The sequence below is a fragment of the Gouania willdenowi genome, chromosome 16 (assembly GCF_900634775.1).
Source record: "Gouania willdenowi chromosome 16, fGouWil2.1, whole genome shotgun sequence".
Lineage (NCBI taxonomy): Eukaryota > Metazoa > Chordata > Actinopteri > Blenniiformes > Gobiesocidae > Gouania > Gouania willdenowi.
This window is the reverse complement of record NC_041059.1, coordinates 9,303,732-9,327,559: the sequence shown is the minus strand read 5'-3', so window position 1 is coordinate 9,327,559 and position 23,828 is coordinate 9,303,732. Positions and strand designations below refer to the sequence as shown.

Here is a 23,828-nt window from a genome sequence, read left to right as displayed (position 1 = left end):
AAATAATTGGAAATAGAAAAATTGCAGGTCACAGTAATCGTAATTGAGTTGTAATTGAACTTGAATTATTGTAGACTTAATTGTAATTAAAAAAAAAAAAAAAAAGAAATGTGAAATAACTCATGGTAGAAAAATCAAAACAGAAAATATTACCAATGTAAAAGTTTATTTCAAATACTGACAAAAGTTCTCTCACCACCTCCTCCCACAAAACAGAAACATTCTACATTTCCTGGTACTTTCTGAAACCTTAAAATCATTTCTCCATACATCTTCTATATAATGTAAACCTTTTTTTTTGTTGGTTTTTTTAGGAAAGCATGAGTGCCTCTGATTTCCCTGCAGTTTTCGTGAGCAAGGTTGAAATATAAGTAGGTCATTTTTGCAAATTAAGAGCTGGAGAGAAAAAAACATTTAGTTTCAAAAAATAAGAGCACAGATCAGGAAAAAGCAGCAAAAAATTACTTCAGAGCACAAAACCTGTATTTTTTTTTTTTTTTATACATTCTGGCACATATTTATAATAGTGAAGAGACACCCTGTGACCCACTTACTGAACATGTTAGAACAAACTTTCATATTCTTTTCAAACCATCACTTTATACAGAAAGTACTTGTTTACGTATTAACACACTGTTTTTTTTTCCGATCACCACCAGTTTTTACACTTTATCATTTAAACTTTGGCCGGACCATGAATGCGATAAAACCTGACAATTCACGCTTTTACAAGTTTAATTTTTGCATGTCTTAATGCGGTAGGAAACCAGAATTATGCAACATCATTTCGATATAAAAAAAAAAAAAGAAAAAAGTAGTGTCATGAGTGAAAGAGACACTGATAATGACAGGGTGTTCTTTACAGGGTGTCATCTCCTACATTTGTCTTTTGACCCAAACAGCAGCATTTACACATATTTTCATATGATACAAATCCAAAGAGCCTCTGCAACACAGTAAATACAGAAGTAGAGTTGAAGTGAAAAAAAAAAAAAAAAAGATGAAAAGGAGAGAAATCAAAAAAAAAAAAAAAAACCTATTTACAAAAGCCAGAAAAGAAAACTTACAACGGTGCATTCATACAACATTTACAAGCAACTACAACCCCCGTCCCATACTGTAAGCTACTGTCTCAATGACAAACAGAGCAGTGGGTGTACAGGTGTCGACTTCCCAATGAGGGGGAGCCCTGGGTCTTTGTGTCAGCAGCCAGATTAATTTCTTGTGTGAACGGAACACATTCAGAGTCTGTATTGTTAGTGACTTTCTCAGTTAACAACTGTTATTAACCCTCAACTGTGCAGATGAATTTTAATAGCAACAAGAGGTCTGCAGCGCTCCTTAGAAATGGGATCTAATGTGAACTCTTGAACCAAATATGGTAAAATACAAAGCACTGTATAACGCACGTTAAAAATCTGTATGTGATTCATCTGCAAATGACAGTAGCTTCCATTGCTACATTTTAAACATGGCAGCAATGCAATATATATATATATGGATGACCCTGGCACTCATTATTTAGGCTCAGATTGGACTGCACTCAACCATCTACTCATCTGTTCTACTGCTTTGTGATATGATGTAAGAGTCGCCCCCCCCAAAAAAAAAAAATTCCAACATAATCCCATGCAAATTGATTTAGCATTACCATTACATGGACACATGCTGACAGCTCTGGTTTTGGTCCTTAGAATTTACTTTTTTTTTTTAAAGTTTTAGATCTATCCAGAGTAAACATGGATTGTCGATACAGCAAAGGGGAAAAGGAAGTTTTGGATACTTCTTGGATGTTTTTTTCCTTAGCTTTTCCTAATGAAGTGTGAAGAGAAACATTTGTGTCAACTCCTGCTTTTACTGAATGTCGGCAGATGAGCTCAGGTTATACTCAAACATTAACGACCAAGCCCTCCGTTTATTTATCTTATTAATTAGGTTCATATGCAATTATTCACAGCAGTCTGATTATTTTTTTTCTGCCGAGTCATTGGAAGAGGGAAATGAAGACCAAACAGCTCCCTACCTTTATTACATCATTTTGGTGTCATTCAAGATGTACGAAAGAAACAAAACATACTATACAGAATACAAAGTGCATTATCTCATCCTATGCCCCCCGATTGACAACACACCCAGCGTAAAGCATCTTGGAACAGCGAAAACCAAGACAGAGCAGTGCATTGTGGGAAAGCAGTGAAGGCAATAAAACAACGGCCGACTGTACCTCCATCGTCACTTCCCACAGCGCCCCACATCTACAGACAAGAACACGGGAGTTCAACCTTTACAACTCTGCCCGATACGTCTGAGCCGCTGCCGTCTGGGGATGAAGAGGGAAGCGAGAGGAGGGGGTTAGACATACTGAAGACACGTGTGAGGGGCCGAGGGGCCATCTGCTGGAGTCCCATGGGAAGAGGGCTAGCCGACTAGTTTGCTGGTCACCAAGGAGGACTTCCTCTGGGGGAGGTCCTGTGGCGTGGGGATGTGGTCTCCTGTCACCAGGTTCTTCACTGGTCCAGCTGTGGGTAGCTGCTTGTTTTTCATTTTAGCCTTGGCCATGTTGTAGTCGCCCGAGTCAAAGTACTTTTGCTGGATGAAAGAAGACAGAAGATACTGTTGTTAACCACATCAGAAGTGGTAAAACAAACACTATATGCACATTCACCTGCTGCTTCAATCCAACCTGTAGCTGTAACTTTTAATTAAATGCAAGATGAACCAACCGTTTAAGTTTGGTAACTACAAATTCTAATTAACGCTCACTGGCCATTTTGTTTTAGGGCTTTACATTTTCCATCATTGCAGAGAACGGATGGAAAAAAACAGAACCATCATTCTGAAACTGAGTAAGCAATCTGACCCTTATTAAATTAATATTACTAAATATTTTCTCTTTATTTAAAAATGGGCCCCAACATGACACAAAATCATCTCACATGCATGTTTTGGGATAATATCAAATGTTTACAAGCCATTTTTCATCGGAAAATGAGTGACTAAAATAGGGCTGGGATAAATGATAATTTTTTAAACGATTACTTTTTTCGATGAATCAATTAATCTAATGATTCATTTTTCCAGTTCGATTTGATTATCAATTATCTCCCCATTAATTTACTAAAACTGATTTATACATATTGTTTATTGCTCTTCAACTCCAATTCCAAAATAAAGTTCAAGTTAGAATATAAAAGAACAAAATAATGTATTCAGAGTCAGAGGTATCTTTAAAATAAACTTTCCTTTTACCTTAAGAAGTGTGTGTGTGTGTGTGTGTGTGTGTGTGTGTGTGTGTGTGTGTGTGTGTGTGTGTGTGTGTGAGAAAATGACCGTAGCAGATCGATTATAAGCTGTATGCCGTTTTGAATGATTGGCAAAATAAACGTTATAGTTCATATTGACAGGTGGACAGTGGAGGTGGAGTGCACACACACACACACGCGTGTTCTGAAACGGACAGAAGTGTCCACTGCAAAAGCGAAAGTAAACGGGAGTGCATGTAAGACTCTTAACATGCTCATACTCGTGTGTGTGTGTGTGTGTGTGTGTGTGTGTGTGTGTGTGTAAAAGGTCAGACTGCAAAGGAAAAACTCCAATAGATGCACGTGTGTACAGCAAACATGCATTGTGTTTAATTTACAAATCAGGACGGACTACTAGGGTATCACAGTGGTATGTGAATGTGTTCTCTCATCGCGTGTGTGCGCGTGCTGCTGCCGCTGATGTCATGGCGGGTGTTTCCTCCTTGTCGTGTCGACGCGCTGCCATCAAATAAAGGACGAGAGTTAAGGGGAACATCTACCTTCAAAAAACCAGTGCGTGTCTCCACTGCCTTGCAAACACGGAGGAGCCACTTGCGTTAGTTATTCTCCGGCGCCGCCATCTTTGTTTTGGTCAGACAGCGCATCAGCGTGCACATTTTGCGTCAACGTCATCACCCACAATCCCAATTAAATTCACAGGCTATTGGTTATAGCTACATGTTGAAAACACATGCAAAGCTTCGTCTGAAGTGTGTTGTTATTGTGTTGTGATAAAGAAGTGGTTCAGATTATTATGACCTCATTCAAATCCAAAAAGGCACTGGTACAAAGACACATTTAGCTTTTTCTGTATTAGTTTAACTGGTGCCATGCCACGACAGAAGCATGACACTAGATTTCATGCAAAAAGTGAGGGTGACTCACCAGTTGGCGGGAATTAAAGGTTTTACATGTAGGGATCGATCGATATGGATTTTTTAGGGCCAATACCGATTTTTTTCCATCAGCCTTAGCTGATGACCAATACAGACTGCCGATTTTCTTGGGCCGATATTTGGAGCTAATACTACTTTTGCTCCCTCAATTTACATCATAAAAATGACAATGATTATAACAAATGGTACGAGTCTCAATTTAAAAAAATAATAATAATTATTGAAATTAACAAAGGTGAGGTAGAACGACAACAAATAAAAAATATTTAACAAATATTAAAAACAGGTGATGTACGCAAGACGCTTTTTTAGCATACTTTGACACATGTATTTGTGCTTTACTAAGGGTAAAGGCTGTGATGGAGACATAGTCACTTACCCCTCTTGTTAGTCTCTTCATCAGGAGATCTGAGCCCCCAGGTTTCTGGCCCAAACCAGGGTACTTGGCCTTCAGCTTGGCTTCTTCGACTTTCATGGTGCTGGCATTTTTCTCCTGAGAATCCTGCAAATACCACGAAGAATACAACTGAAAACACCTGGTTTTCATATCCACAGACATGTTCGCTGATTGTCGAACACACTTAAATGTAACTGCCTAAAAATTTTTTTAAAAAAACACACATCACGTCACGTCAGTTACCTGTATGTAGCGTAAACTAGGGCTGAACGATTTTGGAAAATATTCTAATTGCGTTTTTTTTCCCCACAATATTGCGATTTAATATGCAATTATTTTTTCAAGGGCCTCTTGTCATGTATTTTTCATGGAACACAAGCAATAAATCAGTCTATCAGTCTGTTTCATAATAAACAATTTCAGATTTATTTAAACTTTAAATAATTTAAAGCACAGATTTACTTCAACATATCCAACTTCACGTTTCATGAAATATGTAAACATGTGGACTGCACTTCTTAAACACTCTGAACTTAATAGGACAGTACAAGACAAGACAAAAAAAATTTTAAAAAATAAAAATTGCAGCCTTTGCAATTAGAATATTGCATTTTATAACATTGTGATAATATCGCAAATGTAATTAACAGTTCAGCCCTAGCCTAGACCTAGATTAGAAACAGAGCAGTTTTATTTGAGAAACATACAGTTAACCAACCAATGCAACAGTTTACAACTCTGTGCGACTGGAATTTGCACATGTTTGGCAAACACTGATCTTGTTTCTCAGGAAACCAAAATAGTTCTCTTGCCCATGCTTGTCCTTGTGGTCCATGACTTTATCTGGTTCTCAAAATCAATGCAGTTGCAAAAAAAGAGTTAACTTACTGTATGAACAATCAATTACTGCACTAAGATATCATAAGTTCACCATCTATAAAGTATTGACTCGTCACGGTACTTTCCAAATACTTGCAACAAAAGGTTGCATCTGCCCGAGGGAACAATAAAGATTTCACAATGCAAATATATTGCTGCTGCCAGTGACAAATACTGGCTAAACTGGTCTGACACGTATCATCCCAGTTGCTGCGAGCTAGATATTGTGGCCACCTGTGTAGCTCACCACCTTGTGTACACACACCGAGCAGTAACCCAATGGCTCTTTGCCGCGCTAGCTTAGCTTTATTTCTAGCTTTAAATGCTGCATACTCAGTGGTGTGGTGGTTTCTTATGGTGAATACGGTAGTGTGTTGTTTGCAGCTCCACCAGGACTTATTTACACGTTATAGGAAATAAATTGCGATCCTTTGCGCTCTTTTTTTGTGTACTACTGTCGAAATGCTAAGCTAACCGTGCCTCCGTGTCCGTGAGTGTTGTTCTCCTGTAGCAGAGGCATGCGCACGGAGGCACATGCAGCTTCAGAGCTTTCAATTGTGTCTTTCTTATCCATTTACACCGCAACTAACACCAGAGCGCTACTGTTTACCTTCTTATTTAGAAGTGCAATGATAAAAAGGGTGTTGCTTTGCTTTTTTTTTTTGCAATATTCGCCCGAATACATTCAGTTATCGAAAATATTCGGTGAATCCCTAGTAAACACTATGCAAACTATTCTTACTGTCTTACTTAAACACTTAATAAGTTAAGGTGTAGCCAGGATTTATGCTGACCACTTACTACAGACTTTGCTTGTGGATATATATTTCTACTTTATTAATTCTAAATGAAGTTTGCTTTTCTAACCTTTTGGTCTGAGGAACTGCTTCTCCCATAGCAGACCAAGCCACTATAATAACTTGCAAAAAAAATTTACAAAAAGAACCAAAAAAAAGGGCACTGGGGCTTTAAGAGTAGAAAGACATGACTTTGACTACAGTGTCACTTGTTAGAGAAATACATTTGGTAGAGGAGGGTACTGTGCACTGATGCTAAATAAATGCATGCAATGTTTATGTCTTTAGCAAAAAACTAATAATAAAACAAAAGCACAAGAGCAAACCTGCTCCAAATATCAGTAGTTATCTGGATCTATGATCCTGATCACGGTACCATGATCATTCACATTTTAAAGGCCTGGAAGAAACAAATACTCCCATTAATAACAATACATTAGGTCCAAATGTATGGGCCTGATCTGATCCAGGTGAATCTTGGTGCGGTAATTGTGGAATGGACGCAACATACGAGTCAAATTTCATAAATATCGGTCAATTTTGAAGATAAGAATTTTTGCATTTTCACCAATGATGAGAAACAAGGATTTTTCTTTTTTTCCCAACTGATCCAGAATCGGCATCTGGAACCGGATTCCCTCCAAAATTTAATGGAATCCTCCATGGTGTAAGGTCTAACTTTGGGTAAAAAATTGACAAAGAAAACACAGGTCACATTGTGCTTTAGTTTGTATAAATGCAGAATTTGCATGTCCTTCATGTGCATTGGTTTTCTTTTCTTATGGTGGTTTGGTTTATTTAATGTTTTGATCTTCTCAACAAAATATGTAGATCTAAATCACATTTCTTCACCTAAAAATATGTGAGTCAATCAGATCAAGATGATTCAAACTGCATCATTATTTTTCTGGGATTCATTATGACTGAACAATCAAATGGGGTTATTTTCTATAAATGGCAGCAATGAATCACAAAAGTGTGGCTACAGGATGCAATTATAATCAGGTTGCTGTTTATTCTGATTAACTACTGTCTAATTATCTAGCTGCATGTGTTTAAAAAAAGACCTGAGAGATATTAGCCAGTATTAGCCATAAAATGTGATAATGGTTGACATCGCCATCTGCTTATCTTCTGATATTGAAAAAAACAATATGGATTGTTTTTTGGGACAACATATTTAAATCAAATATTGAACGTTGAAGTAGTTTTCTTATTTCTTGTTTATGTGTTGAATAAATCCAGTGTGGAACCACATGAACTGTGGTCTGAAATGAAGTAGTTATTTAATGGCTATAAACAGAGATAAATATTGTGACTTCAAATTAAGTTGGTGGGGAGGGGATCTGTGTATATTAATCAATATATGGTATTACTGTTAAGCAAAATTTAGTGTTGAACATAATATTGAACACTCCTAGTTTTAAATTTAATCTAAATAATCTAACTTTAATTACAACCAGAACCTGTAACTAGCAAACAAAAAAAACAAAAAAAAAACCAACTTTTAAATAATGGGTCCATTTAATATAAAAGCATATTCATGTGGATCTTGGTGTTTTTTTTTTTTTTTTTCTTACTATGGACTATTTTTTTGTTTTTGGTTTTTTGTTAAGCGTTTTGAGATGACTTTATTGTGATTTGGGCTATTTAAATAAAGTGGAATTCAATTGAATTCCCACCAGCAAAAAAAAAAAAAAAAAAAAAAAAAAAATTAAAATTCTAAATAGTATCTCTGAATCAGAAAATAAAATATGATAATAATAATATAAAAAAAAATAGACAAAAGCGACGCACTCAAGGATCCTTCCTTCTGCTAAAGTGGGTTTGAATCCTACTTTTGTCATATATATTTTTACATTTTAACACGACACGCACACACACAGTCATGTTAAAGTTATAAAATGTACAGTATCAGCTTATAACTATCATTTGATATTTATTACTATTTCATTTTTCACAGTTTTGTTTTTTTCTGACAGGAAATGGTCTTCAACAATTGAAAGCTGCTTTATCTAAATGTCAAATACATGTGTCTGTATGTTGTAGTGGGCACTGCTAAAAACAGGTGCAAAAAAGCAAAATTATAAGCATATAATTTTGCTTAAAAACCAGTTTAAAAACTGGTTTTTAAATAGGTGTAGAGAGCATAAAGACGTATGTTTATCTGGTCGCTGCAGGCCCTCAGTGGCACGATCCGGGCTCCACGCAGATCACTGAGGCCTGAGCTGCGGTGGTGGTGGTGGTGGTGATGATGATGATGATGATGATGATGATGATGGTGGTGGTGGTGGTGTCGCCAGCCAATGACACAAACCGAGGACACAAGACAGCTCACACACGGTTGACAACCACAGCTCCAGCTACAACCAGCTGACCGAGCTGAGTCGTGTTTTGGTGCAGCCACTAACACGCTGCCAACTCTTATTTAACCCTTTACCCCGAAGCTGTGCATGAAGCTAGCAGCACTCACAGGAGAAAAACCCACCTGTTTTTCAGCCTCGTAGTCCCCCTGAATGTCCGACTCCGGAGTTTCTGACGACATGGTTTGAGATATGCTGAACGAGCAAGATGTCCCCACTTGCCAGACAGCTGAACGGGCCGTGTGCGCTACCGTTTGGGGCACCTGATGTGAGCCTGGTCCTGGTTAACCAAACACGATCGCTCTCCAACAGAAATGGCGTAACGACACGTGACGTCACCACTGGGAGGGCGGGGGAGGAAAGGAATTTGATTGACTTATACAGTAACCAATGAGAATTCGTCATTTCCGTATCTGGTTGTGATTGACAGACACTTGGTCCAATGAGCGTTCAGAATGAGGAGCGATGGGGGAGCTGCTGTGACACAACGTACACAACAACCAAAATCTCAAATAGTACTTCTTAAAACTGGCAATTGTTTTTACTAAGAATACATTTAAATAATTTATCCTTAAAACTACACCAAAATATACAATTAGTAAACGCTAAACTCTAAATCGGAGTAATATTTCTTTATTTCCTGCATATTTGGGAACCGCCCACTGCAGTTTTGATTGGTTGCTTCAATACGCTATTAATCCCCGTCAATCAAACAATTAGCGGGAAGACAAGACAATCAAAAAGGTTAGTTTAAAATATGTTTTTAACAGACAATACGTGTTCAAACTTTGATTAAATAGGCCTATCTCGCTTTAAAACGTGGTAATGCCATCTATCCAGGTTTAAACCAATTGTAGTTTTAATAGCTAAAGTGAGTACATGACAGAGTTTACAGCTAAAAAAAAAAATGTGATATGGAATTAGCTGGAAATTTAAATTTAATACGTGATCATTTGTTTTTACTCATTTAAGGAACATGTCTTACTGTTCTATTGATTTTTTTTCAAAAGGCTCCTTCTTTTCCCCTTTGAGAGCAATGGCTTGTGCTCAACAGCTGAGGACTTCACAGGTAAAATCATACATTAGCACTGCAATGCTAACTGTCAATTCACAGTAGCAAATCCCTGCTGAGATAAATGAGCAGCATTCACTATTCCTTATGTTAGGACATTATATCACTGGACTTATTACTCACGCATAGATTATCATTTTGTTCATCCCCCAAAGTAAACACAAACAATAACTCACAATAGAAAAAATACACTTCAAAAACACATTTGACAGATAGACAAATATACAAAATGACAAAAATGACCCCTAAAATACACAATAACAACAACAACAACAACAAAAAACACAAATTGACTCAAAAAATGAACGGAATGTGAGAAAAAAAAAAAAAAAAACACAATAAAAATAAAAAATTACTCCAAAAAGACAAAATGACAACAAAAATACATGAATGGCCTCCAAAAACAGACAAAGCAACACACACAAATATGGAAGAATTGACAAAATACAAACAAAAAAACACAAAATGACACATGATGACAATGAAAATACAAGACAAAATAATGAAAAAAAAAAAAAAAACATTCATCTTTCTCATATTAATGCCCAGAATGGTCATGATTCTAAATTCTGACATGAATGTTAATAGTGTTGACATTTTTGTGTGGCCCCCCCTGTCATAAAACTTCCCCATTTTTGGCCTAAAGTCTTAATTTCACCATCAGATCCTCCTGTAAGATTTGACGTGGATTTATTCAAATAATAGAGACATCATACACCTACTTTTTTTCTATTGAAATCTGGAAAGAAAAAAACAAAGAACTGCTGCTATAGTGAAACACTGACCCAGTCTCACACTTTGACTCACAAACAAAAGGAGAATATTTAGATTTTTTTTTTTCTTACTTCCTTTTCAAGTATAAAGGTTGAAAAGCTGTTTGCTGTCAACTAGTCATTGTTCTACTTATTTTTCAGGACACGCAGCTGTCACCTAACCAGGTGGTTACAGAGCAGCAGTCCTTGGTGGTTATAAAACGACTTCTGGCCATTGCTGTGTCTGGCATCACTTACCTCAGGGGGATCTTTCCTGAAAAGGCTTACGGGAAGAAATATGTCGAAGGTTCGATTACACATGAAACCTTTTAGTCTAAGACTATACCACTCCCTTTATATTGTTTTATAATGACACTTTTACAACAGTGATGGACGCCTCTTATTGTTTTATCCCACAGATCAGCAAGTGATGATCCTTATTGGTGATCACAGCTGTCCTGGGGCTGTTCAAATTCTCCAATGGTACGGATGATATCATAGTGATTTGTTATGGTGAAAATTGTGGCTGTCATGGGAGCTCTAAAGTGATTTCTCACGTCATTAGGCTGTTGGAAGATGAAAAAGGTCTAAAAAGAAAAAAAAAAAAATAATAATCCAAATTCCTTTTAGTAATATAATATCCAACATGATTACCCTGTGAATTTCAAAACAGAAGTCATTTTAAATCAGATATGTTCAATATTAGCTTTTATATGCAATACGCCAATATTGTCCAAGATTTGATTTACGATATTAACCAACACTGATATATGCATAGATTCCTTCCGTCCAACATAATTTGAGACCACATGCATCTTCAGCTACGGAAAAAGAGCCACATTTATTTTTAACGTGTTGTCTCAAGCAACAGAATAAGTGCCAATGTCAACTGATTTTACAGTTTATGGCACGTTAGAGCGCGATTCGTAACAATGACCCGGAATGTATAACAAGACCTGAATTGTTATTAAATTTCTTTTTAATAAAACCCAAAATGTAATAACTCATCAAATAATGTAACAAGATGCAGAACCAACAATGTTAAAACTTTTTTGCCTTTATATATATATATATATATATATATATATATATATATATATATATATATATATATATATATATATATAGTATATGTGTCAATATACAGTTGCAAATTCAGCCACGTTCAAAATATCATTTTAATTGTGCACAAGTTGCATAATGAAACGTATGCAACTTAAATTGCATAAGTTTAATTATGCAACACATTTAGTGTGGGCTGGTTTTAGGCCAGTGGTTCCCAACCAGGGGTAATTAAGTGATGGGTGGGGGGGTTACACATGACAGAAAAGTTTTGAAAACACTGTTCTCTGCTTTTATGCTTTTAACAAGACACACACTTTCCCAGCTCTTAATCTATTATATTTGATGCTTTTTTTTCTTTTTTTTTCCTAAATAACAAAAAATAAAAATGAATAAATAATCTATTTGGTACTGAACAGCAATAGAATAGAATGTAATACATATTTATTGATCCCCAGAGGGGAAATTCACATTTGCAGCAACACAGTATAAGAATAAAAATAAACACTAGCATAGGATAGTAGTGCGAATAGGATGAAGACTCAAGTGTACCACAGTTTATTAATCGCAGCATGTAAAACATGTCAGACGTATTCTATTGTTTAATTGCTTTGTTTTATTTCTTCTTTACTTTGATTAAAATCTTCCAGGATGCAGGGATGCTTTGATGCAATCCAGAAGAAATATGTAAGTCGTGTCGCATGAAGTGTTTTCTGCCAGTTTGAAATGTGTCCACGCACTATATATTTTAGGATTAAGGCAAAGCAAATATATCTTAGTGAGTTAGAACCATGTGTGGTCAGGTGTGCTGTAAACTGTTGTTTGGTTTTCTCTCCTCCTATAGCTGCGGACAGTTGTTATGTCTGTGAGTGTCATCCCAAACTTTGACCTATTGACTTGGTTTTCTTAGTCATTTTCACACTGTTTGCTAATCTCTACAAGGTTCAATCATATTGACAATTGTTAATATATTGCCAATGTGTATTTGACCTTTCCATAGATTTATACGGATCCTGGCAACCCTGAGGTAATCTTAGGTGTTTTTTAGTCACACAGAGAAACCGCATTGGGATTTCTATCAACATTCTATGTCTTTCTTTCAGAAAGTGACTGAGTTTTATCAGTTCAAGATCCAGTACACTTCAGAAGGGGCTCACATGGATTTTGAAAGGTACATATTTTTTATCCTTCTTAGCTGACTCAGAATTACACCATTAAATTAAATTTAAATTAACTTCTTGCCTTCAAAGTTTGAATGTTAACGCTTAACACTTAAACCAAAGTTTATGTATTTGCACACATCTTTTTTTTTCAGGTATGAATTTCTGCATGTTTGAATGGTTTATTTAAATATCTTAAAGTTTATTTAAATTTTTTCCTTTATTTGTTCTTTTCTTTAATTCCTTTTTTCTTTCTTTTTTTACCTTGTCTGCACATGCTGTCAAACACTTCATCTAGTGCATCTACATTAAAAAATTATATATACTGTATATATATATATATATATATATACATATAATTTTAATTTTTATCATCATTTTTATCCATATGTTATTTTGGAATAAATTCATAATGTCAAAAAATACTCTAATCAAACAGCTTACATGTAAGGGTTTATTTTGTTATTACTTTTATCATCCTCAAAGGGGGGAAAATAATCATCACACATATCACACACGCACAGGTAACAGACATCTCCCTGCCAACAATATTCATATAAACAATAATCAACATTGAATGTAATAAGATAAGTTATAACTGGTGTGTTATTTTTCCTTTCTCTAGCCTGAATGGAAAAAGTGAATGTATTTATTTAATGTAGTAGTTATTACATGTTTTAAAGGACTCTAGTCTAAAAGTCAGCAGGTCGTTTGTGTTGAAAGCCATGTGTTTTTCATCAGCAGCCAAATGAAAATGTCGTGTGGCAACACAAAGAAGGCCAGTATCCTGCTGGTGAGGAAGCTCTACACTCTGATGCAGAACCTGGGTCCTCTGCCAGAGAACGTCTGCGTCAACATGAAGCTTTCTTATTATGAGGACGGTAGGAGGAGGCACCCAGCCAAGCTGCATTATACGTCAACACAACACAGCTTAATCCTTATAGTGGCATATCAGTGCTTAATATTGTTTGTTTAAATTTTTAATCCAATCTTTAAGAATAAATGTTGCCATTTGCTCCATGTCTTCATTCCATTCTCCTTGTTCCATGTCTTCCAACATAATTGTCAAATTTAGGAACCTTATCATACAATAAGAGCTCATAATAAACATCTATTTTATATCAGTGGTTCCCAACACTGTGATTCTGCCCCTGACCATTAGGGGTGTGAAAAAAAAATCGATTTCACGATATATCGCAATTTTTTTGGTGCCGATTTTAAATCAATTTCTTTTTTTCTTTTTTTTTTTAACTCGATAAAAAATATATATATATATATAAAATTATATATATTATTTTATTTTCATATAATCTGTTCAGATCAGTGTTTAAACTGACACAATAGGATACATTTTTTATTTTTATTTTTGTGCATTGTCAGTAACTTAGGGTGATTTATCCTTAATGTTCTCACTCACAGTTATTACAATGCCGTCATTAATATGTTGTCATGGTTTACTTGTTGCTCTTTATTTTATGATGACAGTGTGTATCACTGCATTTTCTTTTTTTTTCAGTGAAAATGTGCAAAAACACTAATAATAAACATTGAATAGGATGTTTTGAAGCAAATTTGACTCAATTTGTCCTCGGAATTAATATCTTCTGATGAACATATACAGCAACTTCATTTTTCATCTCCACGTTTCATTTTGATATTAACTGGGTAACATATCACAATATATTGTGATATTGTATCATGACCCAAGTATCGTGATATGTATCGTATTGCAACATCCTTGCCAATACTCACCCCTACAGCCCATTCCCACTTCCTGCACTCGTGCCTGCTTAATCCAATTAAAAAAAAGGAACATACAGGGTAGATAGAAAATGTTTAGGCAAAAGTTCATTATTTAAGTGGTATCGTCTATCAAAGGTGTGAAATGTATGTTCTTGTAATACCGATAACTTCAGGAAAGTATAATGTATATGGCATTGTAACACTACAGCATGAAGAGTGCACATAATGTACCTCATATTGTAATCTATGACCTATTAAAACCTATTTTAATCTAAGATAGGAATGGAAATTAGCTTTAAATCTAGAGTTTGGTGCAAAAATCTCTGTTTTTATAGCTAATAAATGAAACGAAATCTGCAGTTTGACCCATTTTCCATGAGGGGGAGCTTTAAACAGCCACGCTGTAGTGCACTAGTGCATTTTAATCATTTGTTTCAGACATGACACAATGCAAACACATACAAAGGAAAAAAAGAACATATTTTATAGTATATATAAATATAATGTAAATAATTAAATCTATTTTTTATATAAGTACTGTGTTGTGCACCTAAATAAAACTATAACCAATGTACACACCACAATCATATATGCATACTTGTTCAAAGCATGAAAAATGTTTCACTATATAATTTCAGCAGCTCTAATGTGCTTTTATTTCATGTTTCTTGCACACATTTGTTAAATGTTGTTGCTGTGGTCGTCTTGCCCTAATTTTCCTTGAGATAAGACAGGATTTCATCATTCCTCTGAAGGGCTTCAGCCTTTATTTTACAGATGATTGACAAACTAATCATGGCGTTGATTTTAAAAGCACTTCTCAAAGGTCCCGTTTACATGAGCAGACATGCTTTGCATCAATAGCTTTATGTAAGATCAGGTGCTTTATTGATCAGGAGATGTACATGACGTCCATACCACTGGGACAATGTCAATATATTTTCATTTCTTTGGTCCAACTTGTTCTCCTTTCTCTTCCTTATTCAGTGACTCCTCAGGAGTACCAACCACCAGGTTTTAAAGAGGCCGAGCGTGAGAGCATAGAGTTTGAGTTGGAGCCTGTGAAACTGGCCATGGGAGAGGTGATCACACCTTTCCACATGTTGAAGCTGGACATGACCACAGAGAGACACAGACTGGAGCAGGTGAGGAGACGAGCAGATGGAGAAAGAAGCCGAGTCAGCGCCGATTAAACGAAAAGCTTTTATTTCAACTGTCACCGTCGTCAGTGAAAGGCTGTTGGTCACAGGCCATCTGCTGTGTGTGTGCAGGTGGAGAACAGTGTTAACGTGGAGCAGAAGTGGGTCCTGAAGTTGGGGGACGAGGACGTTATCGCACAGGTCAGCAAAAAAAAATGGAATTATTCAAATTTGTTTTCTTCATTTTTTAGTTTGTTTTTTTGGTGTTAGATAATAAGAAAGTGACGTCTAACAATGCTATGTAATTATCTATGATTATCTCAGCAGGGGCCACAAAAATGTGATTGTGTGATCCAAGGGCCACTTTGTCTGATTTAATGTCAGTGTTTAAAATAATGACCAAATTGAGCATTAGGAACAAAAAAAAATGTCTTTTATTGTTGTTGTTTTAAGTGTTTTTGGACTCATTTTGTGTATTTTTGGTTTATCATTTGGCATATTTTTATTTCTTTCTGTATATTTTAGGTTTGTGTGATGAATCCTTTTTATGTGTTTTTGTTGGTGTTTTGTGTGTTTTTCAGTTGTTTATTTGTAGTCGTCGTGTGTGTTTTTGGAGTAAATTTGTGTATTTTTGTATATATTTCTGTCATTCAGTACAGTGTTTTGTGCTTTATAAGTCATTTTGTTGTTATTGTGTGTGTTTTTGAAGTCCTTTTTGTAGCTTTGTATATTTTGTCATTCTGTGTATTCTTGTTGTGTGTTTTATAAGTCATATCGTGTGTTTTTGGAGTCATATTGTATTTTTATTGCCCTTTTGTATAGTTTAAATGATTTATTTTGGTGTCCTCTTGTGTGTTTGTCAATTCATTTGATGTATTTTGTCTTTTTTGTGTATTTGTCTGTAATTTTGTATGTTTCTGGGTTATTTTGTGGACTTTTTCTTCTTTTTTTCTGCCATATTTGTGTGACATTTACTATTCACCTAAAGTGAAATTAAGAATCTGCTTTAACCCTCAAATCTCAATTTATTAAGTAGAAATAATGGTCCAGGTCAAAAGAAATGTGAGGTTTTATATGTTATCAGGAGTTTGTTTTTAGTGCGATCTCTGTGTGTGTGTTGACATTTCTTTAATTGTGGAGCTCTGATACAATATTATGACCTTTAGAGTCGTGCAGCTGAAGAACACTTGGACAATGAGGAGACAGAGCTGGAAAACACTGGTAAACAAGGCAAAGGGTCGTCTCAGGCTTATTTTGTGACATGTTCATAGATGGGAAATGTTTTATAAGCACATTTTCATAGCAAAACCTATTATTGATAACACATTTTTACCATTTAATGATATTTTAAGGAATGAAGAAACCAAATATGTTTTCACAAATATATCTGCATGACTTTTTTTGACACGTCTGAAGCGTGGAGATCAGTTTCTATTCTTTCTCGATTTGAAGAAATCCAGATAAGCTGCTGTGAGCAGATGGATGTCAGTGAACAGCAAACATCAGAAGTAAGTGTGACTTTGATCATCGCAACTCAAACTAATGCTTATAATGAGGAGGAACAACACAGATGGCCTCTACATTAGTGCAGTCAAGTATGGGCTGTGGAAATATTATCGCAGTTTTTAGTTTAGTAATTGAGTTTAAAATTACACACAGAAATACGGTATGTGCAGATAAATGTTTCCTCTATTTGTGCTACTGTATAGTAAAGATATTGTATAACAGCATAAATCCTGACATTATTTTTCAAAATGGACAGAAAGATAACAGAAAATCTAATGTTACTGATTTCCTTATGTATAAAATTTAACAACAAAGTTATAATCCGATTCATTAAAAATATATAGCTAGGCTTGATAGATTTTTTTTTTTCAAAAGTACAATTTAGCAAGAGTTATATATGTATATATATATATATATATATATATTTTTTTTTTTTTTTTTTTTTTCCAAAACCAAACTAGAATTAGTTTTTTAACATGTTTATTTAAGTGTTTTACAAATAGAGAGAAGTCAGGATCAGAAAGTGGCGAGTGACAAAATGCACCACCTCAAATATTTTTATTTGGGAGAGTTTAAGTATAGGAAACAGTTGTTTGATACAGTATTTATTGAAATATATTTATTTTACTTTTTTTTTTTTTCTTCGTCTTACCAATTACTAGACATTTCAGGCGACCCCACATGGGATCCCGACCCCAAGGTTGAAAAACACTGGATTAAGAGTTTGATTTGTAGCTTATGCAGTCACTTCAACACAGCAGTAGAATATTAGTATTTCTACTATAGTATAGTATAGTATAGTATAGTATAGTATAGTATAGTATAGTATAGTATAGTATAGTATAGTATAGTTTTATCACTTTTTCTCCCTAAGTTTTTCTACCTCATTCTGTGGTATTTTTGCCTTTTGTAAGATGTAGTTGTTTTATTGAAAAGTGGTCCAATTATTGCCAGAGATGATTTGTTTTGTAACGTCAGCTTGTGCAATCATAGGCTTAACAATAAAACGTCTTTTAGTCAGATGACAAAAATCAATAATAATTAAAAAAAAAAAAAGATTTAAGCAATAATATTTCAATTTGCTTAAGATTTAATTTATTCAGACATTTTTTTTTAGGAAATTGACCTGGAAATTTCAAGAAAGCCTTCAAAATGAACTTGCTGGCATGATTTGAAATTGCTCCAGGGGAAATGTTTGGCACCTAATGTTATTATGGAAGTCACGTGTTAGTCCGGGGAAAGCAAGTGTCAGCCTATAGGGCAAAAACCACAATGTTGTTGTTTCACAAGTTTTTGAGGGAAATTGAAATAAAGATGTAATTAAAAAAACAAAACTTTTTTTATTTAAAAAATGTAAGGTTGTCCCATTAAGCATCAAGGTGATTAAATGTAGTATTGTACTGAAAACGAGCAGCTTTTCTGACCTGGCGTGTCATTTTCTGCACAAAACCTCACCATCGTCGTTTGTAATTGAGACAAAAAGAGGTTTTAAGACCTTTTAGGAGTTCAAAAAAGCTTCTTGGCTCCAGGCTGCAGGCTTTGTGTTTACAAAGACCAAAAGGCCACTTGAGTGTGCCTAATGGTGGCTTGAGTACTGACCATCTGTGTCTCCCCCCAACCCCCCATCAGATAAACCCTCTGATGAAGAAGACCTCCGACATGGACGCGGGGGCGATGAGAACCAGAAGTGGACGACTCATCAACTCAACCACGGTCGGTCCATTGTAAACCATTATTAGCTCATTAAGCGTAACCGATCCTTAGTTCCCTCTCACTATTATCTGCTCTTATGTTCACCTGTTTTTGTGAAAAGAGAGTCAAACCTCGTGTTGATAAATTGCAATGTGGTCCTCAGTGTCACTTAGGTAAACTGAGTTGATTTAGTAAATTACATGTATGATTTTACAGCTCCTCCCTAAGTTTGACAGGTGTGTGTGCATGTGTGTGTGTGTGTGTGTGTTTTTAATAGGATGCATACAAAAACAGGAAGAAAGACAATCCAAGAACCATGAAGGAGAAAACGGTATGAAACATTTATTTTCCTTTAAAACACCTGTGTCAAACTCAAGGCCCGGGGGCCAAATCCGGCCCTTTAGAGCAGCGATTCTCAACTGGTGGGTCGGGACCCTAAAGTTGGTCGTGGGCCTGCACTGGGTGGGTCGTCGAAAGCTGGCCAAAAAAAAATTTAAAAAATACTTAATGTCTGTCATGTTGGACATGTCTTTTATTTTGAAAGAAACTTTTCTTTTGACAGGCATGCTGTGAAAAGCATGTTGCACAGCAAAATATATAGATTTAGGTTTTAAAAAAGATTATATATGCGTGTTTTCAACAGCTATCTTTGAAAAAAAAACTACATTTGGTTGGTTGAATACAAAATGTGGGTCCCAGGGTGAGACGGGTTGAGAACCCCTGCTTTAGAGCATCTAGTATGACCCGCAGCAGAAAGCAAAAAAGTCATAGAAACCATCAAATATTGTGTAAATTACCAGCTAATTCAGTTGTAAATATCTAATCTGGATTTCTCCAAAATAACAAATTTGATAAAACACAATATTAGCTGGACTCACTTTTCCCCCATCCTTATGTCACATGATCATAGTAATTTTTAATCTGAAATTGTGAAAAGAACTCTCAATTCTTCAAAAATCCTGCAATTTTTTAAAATTATTCCACAAAATCTAACCAAAATCTCATATAAATTGGCTACAAAATCAAAAAAATTAATGTAAAGTGAATTTAAGATCCTGCAGAGCTTAACTATTTCCCCCTGGGATAAATAAAGTATGTCTGATTCTGATAAATATGAGCTAATACATTGTACCATCTAACAGGTGCTTTAATAAAGGCCTAATCACAGTTATTCTCTTCACCTGTCAGTGATTATCGTGTTATGTTGGATTGGTGCATAAACCTTTAGACATATATAAGATGTGATATAAACAGTTGAGGAAAATGAGTAGGAGCCTCGTTCTGTCACAGATGAGTCAGCAGAAACAGATCCTGTTTAGTATGTGAGTGGGATGTCCGTTATTAGCCTCACTGGATGTGAACAGCATGGCTTTGTGTTCTATGCTTCTTCAGACTTCCCAGTATGAGATTCTCAACAGTCAAGAAACGCCCGCATCTCTCCCAGCACCCAAGAAAAAACGTAAAATCAGCCAGCCCAAAGAATAACTCATTATATAACAAGTCATTTTTTAAATCTGCATTTCCATATTGTGTTTGAGAGACGTTTCTCTCAGTTTTACGACGTAATGGATGTAACCCATCTGTTCATGTTAGGTTTTGAGTGACATAAGTATATAAAATGTGTTGCTGTAATTCAGTATTTGTTGATGCTGATTGGTGGTAAAAGTGTTCTTTGTCCTTTTAGTAAATCATTCATTAAGAATTCAATAAAATCTGAAAAAGCTTTCATGTCATGTGTATTTTTTATTTTGTAATAAATGTCAGAAGTGTTGGTGTTAAGATGTTCGATACTACTTTTGATACGATACCGATATTGGTGCCTCGAGTATTGACGGATATCAATCCCATAAGATATCAGCACAAAATCATACATATTTTTTATTACTTACCGTATTTCAGTGCTTTTCAAAGTGGGGTCGCCTGGGATTTAAATAGGGTCACCTAAAATGTTTAGGAATTGATAAAAAATATTACTGATTAAACATGTATATTTGAAATATTATTTTTTCGATAATCTTAACTGTATTCTATAATTTTACTTTCTCAAACATAAATGTAGTTGAAATAAAATGCAGTGGAAAGATAAAAAGAAAATAAATAAAAACAGTATAAAATATCTGAGCTAGTGAATCTTGTGTCAAAAGCATGGGCTGGGGCCAAATCTACGGTGGCCGGGAAGTGTCAGGTGATTGCATTTACAGAAACGAACACAAATGCAAACAGGTCACAACACGAATGCAAACCGGCCACAACGGAAGTGTTTCCGACGGACCGGTATTACAAACGGACGGGTATTATGATATGATAGCCTGATATGAAAAATATAAGAGTGTCCTAATCAACTTTCACTTACTTTCATACGCGTTTCGATGTCTTCTTCTTGTTCTTAACTGTTCTGGTGGGTTAAAAACATCTGCCAGAAACGTGTCCGTCTGTAATACCGGTCCATCGGAAACACTTCCGTTGCGAAAACCTGCAAACAGGTCACAACACGAATGCAAACCGGCCAAATCCGACCCTTTATAGCATTTAATTTGGCCCGCAGGAGAAAATAAAAATGAGAGAAAAAACACAAATCATTGTGTAAATGAATCTTATCAATATTTGCAGAAGCTCACAGTTTTCCCGGTGCTTCTATCGCATGATTGCAGTTGTTTTTTTAAAAGTGAAACAGTTGAAAAACTCAACATTTTTACATAGTATTTCCCTTAATTAAATTGGTCACAAAATCTAGGGTATTTAAAGTGAAGATCCTTTTGGGACTGATATCAGCTTGGATATGGTTTGTTTCTTGCATGCTTTATAATTTATGTACTGTATACGTAGAAGTACAAACTAGGGCTCAATAATGTTAAAATTACTCGTTTTCCAGCATAAAATCTGTGGCCCATTTAAGATTAAACTGTTGTGTAATTGGCCCCTGAACTAAAATGAGTTTGACACCTCTGCTTTAACCCTTTGTTATCCTACCTAACCACACTAGATCCCTCCACCTAACCCACAAAATGCCAACATAGTTCCAAAGGTGTCATAATTTTGTGAACAACACTTAATGGCAGCTTAATGACACCTTATTTATTCTAATGACAGCGTAGTGTCAGCCTTATGTATAAAACTTCAAATAAAGACTGACCTTTTTATGTATACAGTACATTAGTTTTCAAGAATGTAATTTCAGAATCAGAAATACTTTAATAATCCCAGTGAGAAATTGCTTGCGTTACAGCCGCTCAATATTTACTTCAAATGAAGAACAAACACCAAACAAGAGAAAAATAAATTATTATTTCTATTATTATACATCATTTAATATAGCGCTTTTCTGGGTATTTTTTATTGATTTTTATTAACAACTGGTTGACCAGCTAGGTTACACTACAAAGTAAAGAAAGAAAAACAAATACAGTATATCATATTTTTTTACATGAAAATCTTCAACAACACTTGAAGATGAACATGAGACTTCATCCACTTTGTTGGCAATGTTCGTCTCAGCGACGCTGGGTTGTGAAGCGACCTTCTCCCTGACCACCAGCTCCTCTTCCAGAGCCCATGCTTAGTTTAGGGGCCATGTCCACCCGGCGGGGACGGGTCTCTTGTTCACGGACTGCCCTCGGCTTCCTCTCCTTCACTTTGAGACGCACCTTACATTGGAACATTATGGGCCCTTCTACCTGCGCCTCCAGGATCCTTTGAACAAAATCAGAGTTGTCGAACACCACAAATACAAAGTTGGGTAAATTTCCCTTAACGCTCTTGGTGTTAATCCACAGGTTCACAACATTTCCATATGTCATGAAGAATTCCTTGAGCTCGCGTTTATCAATGTCCTGTGGAAGGTTTCCAACAAACAGCTGGTGACTGTCAGGGTGTCGAACAACACTCCTGTTGTCTGTAACCCCAGGCTCACCATCTCTGCCACCAGGTCTAGGGCCTCGTGGAGGGACGCTCAGTCTGTCACGAGTGCGCTGTTCTTTGGGGCGCAGGGGTGCCGTTTGCATCTCAACTCTAGGAGGTGTTGCTTTGTCAACATGAGGGGGGATACCAGAGGGGGCGACTGTGCCCGCTTTCCTCTTCTCTATTCTTGACTGATTTTTGCTGATCATCATGGTCCAGGATAATGTCTTGGGAGCCTCCCGAGTATTTGTGGGAGATTCCTCATGAACTTGTGATAGTGCTTTGTCCTTAATTTCTTCCAGAACTTTATTTTCTCCTTCAGAATTGATCTCCTCTGCTTTAGGGTCTGGCTCAGGCTCAGGCTCTGGTTCTGGAGCTGGCTCTTCCATTGGCGCCTCTACTCCATTAGTGTCAGGGTGAGGCTCAGGGGATGGCTGCCTCTCCTTTGGCTCCTCTTCCACAGCTTCCTCTGATTCTTTTTTAAGCTCAGCATGAGAATCTCCGAATACTTCATCCTCATAGCGGAAGATGTCGTGGTGCACATAGAACTTGTTGGCAATTGAACCGTCTAGAGCAAGCACAAACGTCAGCATAAACTTCCTCATTGGCTGGCCACTGTTGGACAGCTCTCCAAGCACCCGTACAAGAACTCCATCACTCAGAGTGACATGGGCATTCACGTGCCAGATCTTTGTGCGGCATTCACTGAACTGCAGTGACTTGATCTTCTTGCAGATTTCCATTCGGATCAAGTCCTCCATGAACAAAGAAAGAACTCCTTCCATAAAACCTGTGCAAAGAAGCTGGAGCCTTCTTTAGGACAGTATAATACTGCCTCACAAACTCCTGCCCTACATCCAGGGGACTTGGCTTCTCCATCACCATTTCTTCGGTAAACAATGTTAGATGCTGTAAAAGAAAAAAATGGGGGGACATCAGACATCATCAAATTGTCTAAAACAAGTACTATCAAAAACATTAGAACTATAAAACAGTCATCATCGGTGTTCGGATCTTTGATTCCAGCTCTCCAAAAGAGCTTGCCAGGCAGCAAGCAATGTCATAACTCAGCTTTTTCTTTGTTAATTTTTTTTTTTAAACTTTATTGACCACAGACCATAGGTCATAAACCTAAAACGGAATGAATGCATCATCACAACACGTTTATCAA

General features: G+C 36.1%; 2 protein-coding genes and 1 pseudogene across 4 annotated transcripts; 1 reads left to right on the top strand and 2 right to left on the bottom strand.

Moving 5' to 3' along the window:
• Nucleotides 1–1,713: 1,713 nt before the first annotated feature.
• Nucleotides 1,714–8,968, bottom strand: ensab (endosulfine alpha b). The gene is made up of 3 exons (XM_028471280.1): nt 8,760–8,968; nt 4,578–4,700; nt 1,714–2,589 (listed from the first exon to the last, which is right to left on the bottom strand). The coding sequence occupies exons 1-3, from the start codon at nt 8,814–8,816 to the stop codon at nt 2,419–2,421; spliced, it is 351 nt and encodes a 116-aa protein (XP_028327081.1). The 5' UTR covers nt 8,817–8,968; the 3' UTR covers nt 1,714–2,418.
• Nucleotides 8,969–9,291: 323 nt separating this feature from the next.
• hormad1 (HORMA domain containing 1) lies at nt 9,292–20,304 on the top strand. Of its 3 annotated transcripts, none has more exons than XM_028471278.1 (16): nt 9,292–9,378; nt 9,645–9,703; nt 10,621–10,765; nt 10,878–10,941; nt 12,171–12,207; nt 12,365–12,385; nt 12,521–12,547; nt 12,624–12,691; nt 13,425–13,561; nt 15,411–15,568; nt 15,695–15,763; nt 16,729–16,783; nt 17,015–17,070; nt 18,698–18,781; nt 19,038–19,091; nt 20,153–20,304. In XM_028471278.1, the coding sequence occupies exons 2-16, from the start codon at nt 9,671–9,673 to the stop codon at nt 20,243–20,245; spliced, it is 1,101 nt and encodes a 366-aa protein (XP_028327079.1). In that variant the 5' UTR covers nt 9,292–9,378; nt 9,645–9,670; the 3' UTR covers nt 20,246–20,304. The 3 variants fall into 3 exon arrangements, with proteins under 3 accessions (XP_028327079.1, XP_028327077.1, XP_028327078.1); XM_028471276.1 differs by having other exon boundaries at nt 13,422–13,561; nt 20,153–20,303; XM_028471277.1 differs by lacking the exon at nt 9,292–9,378 and adding an exon at nt 9,387–9,505 and having other exon boundaries at nt 13,422–13,561.
• A 1,947-nt stretch (nt 20,305–22,251) lies between these two features.
• The window catches only part of LOC114477563 (ras GTPase-activating protein-binding protein 2-like), a 32,135-nt pseudogene continuing 30,558 nt past the window's right edge, over nt 22,252–23,828 (bottom strand).